Genomic DNA, 7042 nt, shown 5'->3' on the forward strand with positions numbered 1-7042 from the left:
ACATGCCTGACATATACCTGGAGAACGTGTCAAGTATGTTCTAGTTATGTTTCCCATGCCGTAAGCATCAATGAACCACAAAATTACTCCCCCAAAATATGTTAAATCGCCTATATGCGTAATGTGTTTACATTAAGGTGAGTCTCTAAACAACACTTTAAACAAGTAAAAACTAAATGTACTCCAGGGTGGGTGGGAACCACTTACCTTTGGATGACTATCCGCGTGCTCTACCGACTTGGCCACGGAGGAGACAAAGTCCACATCGCTTGTAGATGGTTAAATTAGTGAGATCTTTTGAATTTAGCTAATCAGAGTTCTCCTTTAACCGTGTATATTCGACGATAACAGTTTGGGATCAGATAAAATCTACTCGACATGTAATTTTATAACAAAATGACGTGTCCCTATTTACTTTATTTGATGATTCTTCGATATTCACTTTCAAATGATTGCCGACAGTTAGAAATGCAAAGGTAGAAATGTAAGGTTCACAACGATGTTACAAGGGTTAGAAAAGTTGCAACATTGTTGTGAAAAGTGTATTGAGGTTTCGGGAGAATACGTTGAATACTGTATTAAAATGGTTCTCCCACGTAAATTTATTCTTGGTGATTTCATGAACTTTCGAGCCCCCCCTTGTACAGGGCCGTGCTGGGATACTAATGAGGGCGGTGGACAAGTCTACTAAAAGGGCGCCCATACAAACGGGAATATATATATATATATATATATATATATATATATATATATATATATATATATATATATATATATATAGAGAGAGAGAGAGAGAGAGAGAGAGAGAGAGACTTTGAAAGAAAGTATGGGTGACATTTTATATGAAAATCACCACCAAATTTCCAAATTTGTTTTAGTATTAACGTAAATAGCTAACCTCGAATCGAAATCCTCTTTACTATAGAAAAACTTTTTAGTTCCTGTAATAACATTTCTGTCAAATAAAAAGAAGCTAAATGTATCAACAACTTAATATAGCACGCCTATGGACGCAGGAAGCTCATTGCCGCGTTTACAAAAGCGCTCCATTGATCTCTGTCCTTAGAAAACTGAACCCAGTTTCTACTTTATATTTCAATCTCTGCGAGAACCATTTTAATATTGTCCTCCCATCTGCGCCTCGGTCTTACTAACGGTCATTTTCCTATTTGGATTTCCAGTTACAACTTCGAAAGCGTTTCTAATTTCTTACATTCTGGCTACATAACCTGACCATTTGAGCCTCCTAGACTTGATGACCCTAACAATGTTTGGTAAATGGTATAAAATTACGCAGTTCCTCCTTATGAAGTTTCCGCCTTTCCCCATTCCCGTTCCTTTTGGAGCTCGAATATTAGTTTAAGAATCTTGTTTTCAAATACTTTCAGTCTGCGATTTTCCCTCAGAGTCAGTTACCATGTTTCGCAACCATACAGCACAACAGACATGATTATCGTTTTATATTTTGAGCTACAAATTTCTCAACAGAATTAGGCGACAACAAAAGATTTTTAACCGAATAATAGTACGAAATCCCTGCTTTCAGTTGACATCAACTTTTTTTTAGTGATTATGGTTTTGGTGTGTTAATAATGATCCTAGATATTTGAAAGTATCCACTTTGTCGAAAGAAAATATTATTTGGTATTTTAACGCATCCATAAAATGTAGTATTACGATCCCGACAAACTTCCATTTATTTAGTTTTCTCTGCGTTTATTTTTAAGCCTATATCCGTGCAAGCGTTAATTAAGATTTCTGCATTCCTTTCTATTGTTCTATCATTCCCTATTAAATTTACATCATCAGCATACGCCATAACCTGGCAAATACAATTCAGCTCTAGTACCTGATTGCTGTCTTTGATTTGCCATACAGTGTTTTCCAGAACAAAGTTAAATAATTATGGCGGCAACGCATCTCCTTGTTTCAGGTCATTCTCAACGTGAAAGCTCGTGAACAAGAATTTCTCTACTCGAACCTTACTTCGGGATTAATTTAAACATATCTTAATTAATCTACATTTTTCTGTATTGCAAATTCTGTATGCATGTTGTACAATGTTTCCCTCCTACCAGAGTCTAAAGTCAATAATTGATGTGCCAGGATGTTGTATTCTCTCATTTCTTTCCAAGTATATGTCGAATGGTAAATATCTGGTCGATAATTGATCGATTTTACCTAAATCCGTTCTGATAATCTCCAATAATTTCATCTGCGTATGGAGTCAATCTTGCTAACACAATGTTTAAGAGGATTTATTGGATGTTGACAGGAAAGAAATACCTCGATAATTATTAGATCTGTTTTGTTGCTTTTCTTCTGAACTGGAACAATGATTGATTCTCTTCACTCTTGTGGTAAATCCTCCTTGTTCCAGATAATGAGAATGAGTTTGTGTATCTTGCTCTACAACTTTTTCCCTTCCAGCTAAAATTAAGTCAACCAGAATTTCGTCTACACCCGGAGATGTGTGTTTATTTATTTATTTATTTTTTTTTTAAATAGCGATTTCTATTTCTGCCTGGTTAGGTTCTGGAATATACGGTTATGCTGCATGCATTTCACTTTCTCCACGTTGGCTATGTGTTAAGCAAATCGTCAAAGAAATCTTTTCATCTATTTAAGATGCTATCTGTATCAGTGAGAACTGTTCCTTTAGGTTTCTTTAATATATAAGTACAAAGTTGATAGCCCTTCTTAAGTTCGTTGATGCATTTATACATGTCCCGAATGTTTTTGTTCTAACTATTGTCTTCAAGTTAATTAATTTTAACTTTCAAAAGTAGCGTTTCTTTGTTCTAAAAGTTTTAGAAGTTTTCTGCCAGATGACAATGAAATTTTGTGTAGTTATTTCGTTCGAATTTTGTAGCCAACGCAGTTTCTTCTGTTTTCTCTTCTCTGCTACTTTAGTACATTCCTGATTGAACCATGGTTTGTTCCTACGTATTTCTGCGTGCTCTAATATTTATTTTGCTGAAATTTTAAAGTTAACTCTAATTTCAACCACGTATCTTGAACACTAGTGCACTCCGAACCTTCTAAAACCGATAATCTATTCGACACTTCAATCTGGCTCCCCTCTCACCTGACTCTTCTCTATTTTAAACAAAATACCGCTCCGTTTTCAGATATTGAATATTTCCTTTATTCAACGATAGTCTCTCTCTTACAATCACAATCAACTCCTCTGAACGACCGAACATCAGTTGTGCTAGACTGTTCTTTTCTGTCTACTAAAACATGGTCAGTTTGAATATGTGTTTTTCCATCTGATGAAGTCCATGTATATTTATGAATGTCGCGATGTTGGAATTTTGTAATCTTCACGATAAGGTTTCTGGATGTTGTCAGTTCACGAGTCTAACGCCGCTGTCACAACTTTCCTTATGCAAACATTTATTCCCCATAATTGGTTTGGAAATACCCTCTGGTCCTACCTTCGCATTGAAACCGCCTAACAGAATTTTCATATGGTATTGCAGAAGATGATCAAATACCCGTTCTATTCTTTCGTAAAAACTGTATTTTTTTAAAATCGCCATCCTTATTTTCTGTTGGGGCATGTGCATTTAAAATAATAATATTACACCACCGACCTTAAGAGAAGTAAAAGAAAAATCTATCATTAACAAATTCAACCTATGCAATTGCTGATATTACGTATTTGTTTGTGAACGGAAAGCCCTGTTTCTAATTGGTAATTTTTAATTTGTTCCCCGTAAAAGTACGTAAAATTTCCCGACTTGACTCTTCCATTTCCTTCTCATCTAACTTCCTGATATCCCACTAGGTCCAACCTCTATTTCTAAACTCATTTTTTACAAATTTTAACGCGCCTGTCCTATAGAGACTTCTTATATTTTATGTTCCAAATCTCATGTCGATTTTACTTTGCGGAGTTCGTGCCAAGTTATCAGTTCTGATCCGAGGATTCTGCGAACTTATCTGAAAAATCCTTTGTTTTTAATGGATGAGGTTGTTAGCCTCACACCAAATTCTCAAGCTGGATTATCACCCCTTGTCTGTCCGCGACTGCTTACTCAGTATATTCACAGCTAACCTCTATATCCCAGAGGCCTTCTCCTCAATCCACAACCTGAGGACGCGCCGTGCCGTGGTGACAGGAATACCACATTTTACGGAAAATAATACAGCTTTATTTCAGAAATACAACAGGTACTGATTATACGAACACTGTTTTAAAACACACAGGAACAATCAATATGCTCGGATATATGGATGCATATTAAGACTGTGAAAGCTTCGATGCCGCATAAATCGTAAATTAGAGACTAGTGTCAGTGTAGTATCACATAAACGCATCGTACGTTTGACTATCAGAACTATTCTTGATGTATCACATTGTTTCGTTTTATAGCTATATAACTTTCTGAAAGCATTTGAGAACAAGATTCTGAGACGAATATTCAGACCCAAGAGGAACGGGAATGGGGAATGGCGGAAATTATGTAACGAGGAGCTACATATAGGAAGCTTAGATGGGCAGGTCATGTAGCTAGAATGGAAGAAAGTAGAAACTCTTTCAAAGTCTTGACTGGAAGACCAATTGGAAAACGACCATTAGAAAGACCTAGGTGTAGATGGGAGGACAATATTAAGATGGATCTCACAGAGATTGGAATACAAAGTAGAAACTGGATGCAGTTAGCTAAGGATAGAAGTCAGTGGAGAGCTTTTGTGAACGCGGCATTGAACCTCCGGGTTCCATAGGCCATAAAGTTAGTTAGTTAGTTAGATTATATTCTTTAACTGTTCTCTGCCAATAGCAACTGTATGAATTTATAATACAAAACTGAAATACAGAAGAATAAAATAAAAAATAATGTGATATTTCGCAGGGCATCTTATGTAAAGGGTGCCTTGTATTCTTCACAGGTTCTGTACTACCAGTCAGTATATGAATTTATTAAACAAAGCTGGTATACAGGATAACTAAAACCACTTATCTATAATGTGATGTTTCGTAGGGCGCCTTATGTAAAGGGCGCACTGTACCTTTCACGGGTTCTTCGCCAACAGTAACGGTGTGTATTTATTGTACAGAGCTGTGCTATACAGAACAGTAAATATCATCGTTCATCTTCGATGTGGTCTCGGAAGGGCGCCTAATGTAAAGGGCGCACTGCACCTTTCACGGGTTCTTTACCAATAAAACTGTAAGAAATTATTACTAAAAACTTGTACCTTTATTTATACTGTGATATTTCGTAGGGCGCACCGGGACACGTCCCGGTGTCCCGGTGGGCCAGCACGGGCCTGCCCTTGTACCCACATCTGCTACTGACCTTCGTTTTATCTCCATTTCCATTCAACTCATGGTATGAGAGTCAATTGGACACAGATCTCCACAAAAAACGGCAGAACTTTCTTGGTTACGTTTATATGTAACCAAAAGGTACGGCAAACTTTCAGGGGTGGATTTCTTATGGGTAGACCCCCGTAAAGTTCGCCCCAACTTCATATTGTGAATATGTCCGTAGGTTTTCCGAAACAAACGAATTTTTCTTCAAAACAATCAATAACAAACGAAAAACAAACGATTGGCTTTGGTTTCGAGTCGAAATTTGAAAGTAGGGGCAGCGTAAATTTGGTCCCCTCAACTTTATTTTGTGAATATGTCTGTACGTTTTCCGAAATAAACGATTTTTCTTCAAAACAATCATTAACAAACGAAAAACAAACATTGGCTTCGGTTTCGATTCGAAATTTGAAAGTGGGGGGCATTATGAAGTTGGGCCCCCAACATTATTTTCTGTATATGTCCGTACGTTTTTCGAAACAAACGAATTTTTCTTCAAAACAATCAATAACAAACGAAAAAGAAACGATTGCCATCGCTTTCGAATCTAGATTTCAAAGTGGGGGGCTTGTGTGAAGTTGGGGGACCCCACTTTATTTTTTGAATATTTCTGTACGTTTTTAGAAACAAACGATTTTTTCTTCAAAACAAGTAATAACAAACGAAAAACAAACGATTGGCTTTGGTTTCGAATTCGAAATTTGAAAGTGGGGGAACAACTTCACATACGTTAATAAACGGCAGTAACGTTCCTAAATATATTATATAGTAATAAAAGTAGAAACAGCACATTTACAGAATTATCTCGCATAACGAATTCATAATAACTATAGTAAAGATATTACTTAGGCCCTACTATGAATCCTAGATTTCAAACTTAAAAATATTCAAAAATTCCGTTGCTAAACAATTATATATCAATAACAATGATAATTCATCAATCAATAACAAAAACTATCGAATAATACTTTACCGCAATCTAACGTATGTCTTCTTGACGTTGGCACCAAATTCTCATTCTAGAAAATATAAAATATATTATTATTATTACTTTCCGAACAGTACGATGTGATTGTTAAATGTTCATAAGACTCCAAGCTCTACAAGCATCCATTAAGATGTAATATCTTGTTTAAGAAGAATTATATAAAAGTTCTTCAAAATTATTTTTTCTTAGTATAAAGAAATTAATGCTAAGTCCAAAATTTCTAATCCGATTCCGAAACAAATAATCTTTGTGCGTTTAAGCATTGAATATTACAAAGTGATTTTCACGGGTATTGGGTCCTTCATATTATGTTTCAGTATGTAACCCAGGCGGCACAGAGCGGCAGAATTTAGGGGGCGCAAAATTTTTAAATTCTTTTTAAGATTCACAATAAAGTAATATGTAAAACGCAACCCGCAGAGTCCCGCGCAAGAGCAAGAAAATATGTTAATGTGTTTAATTCGCTCTGATTACAGCAGTTACTAATTAGCTAGCATATATCTGATTATTTTTTAAGAAGTCATCCTCTCCCCCCCCCCCAAAGAATAAAGATGCACTTCAACGTCATGAAAATCCGGCAGTTATCTTTCTTATTTTCGACGTCGAAATAGCTCTTCTCTTACCTATACAATCACTATTATTACACTCAAAAAACAAAATGGGTTACGTGTACAATAAAATTATAGTTAAACGGTATAGTCAAAGTAAATTGCTGCTCCCACTGAGAAAAT

General features: G+C 35.9%; 1 protein-coding gene across 1 annotated transcript in view; it reads right to left on the bottom strand.

Moving 5' to 3' along the window:
• Positions 1–7042, bottom strand: part of LOC145684769 (trypsin iota-like) — an 86307-nt gene that overhangs the window by 38309 nt on the left and 40956 nt on the right. Inside the window, exon 2 of the mRNA XM_081757141.1 lies at positions 6297–6342. Coding sequence (XP_081613267.1) covers positions 6297–6342 — 46 coding nt within the window. The remainder of the gene's footprint in view (positions 1–6296; positions 6343–7042) is intronic.

The sequence above is a fragment of the Thermobia domestica genome, chromosome 5, assembly GCF_964235325.1.
Source record: "Thermobia domestica chromosome 5, izTheDome1.hap1.1, whole genome shotgun sequence".
Taxonomy (NCBI): domain Eukaryota; kingdom Metazoa; phylum Arthropoda; class Insecta; order Zygentoma; family Lepismatidae; genus Thermobia; species Thermobia domestica.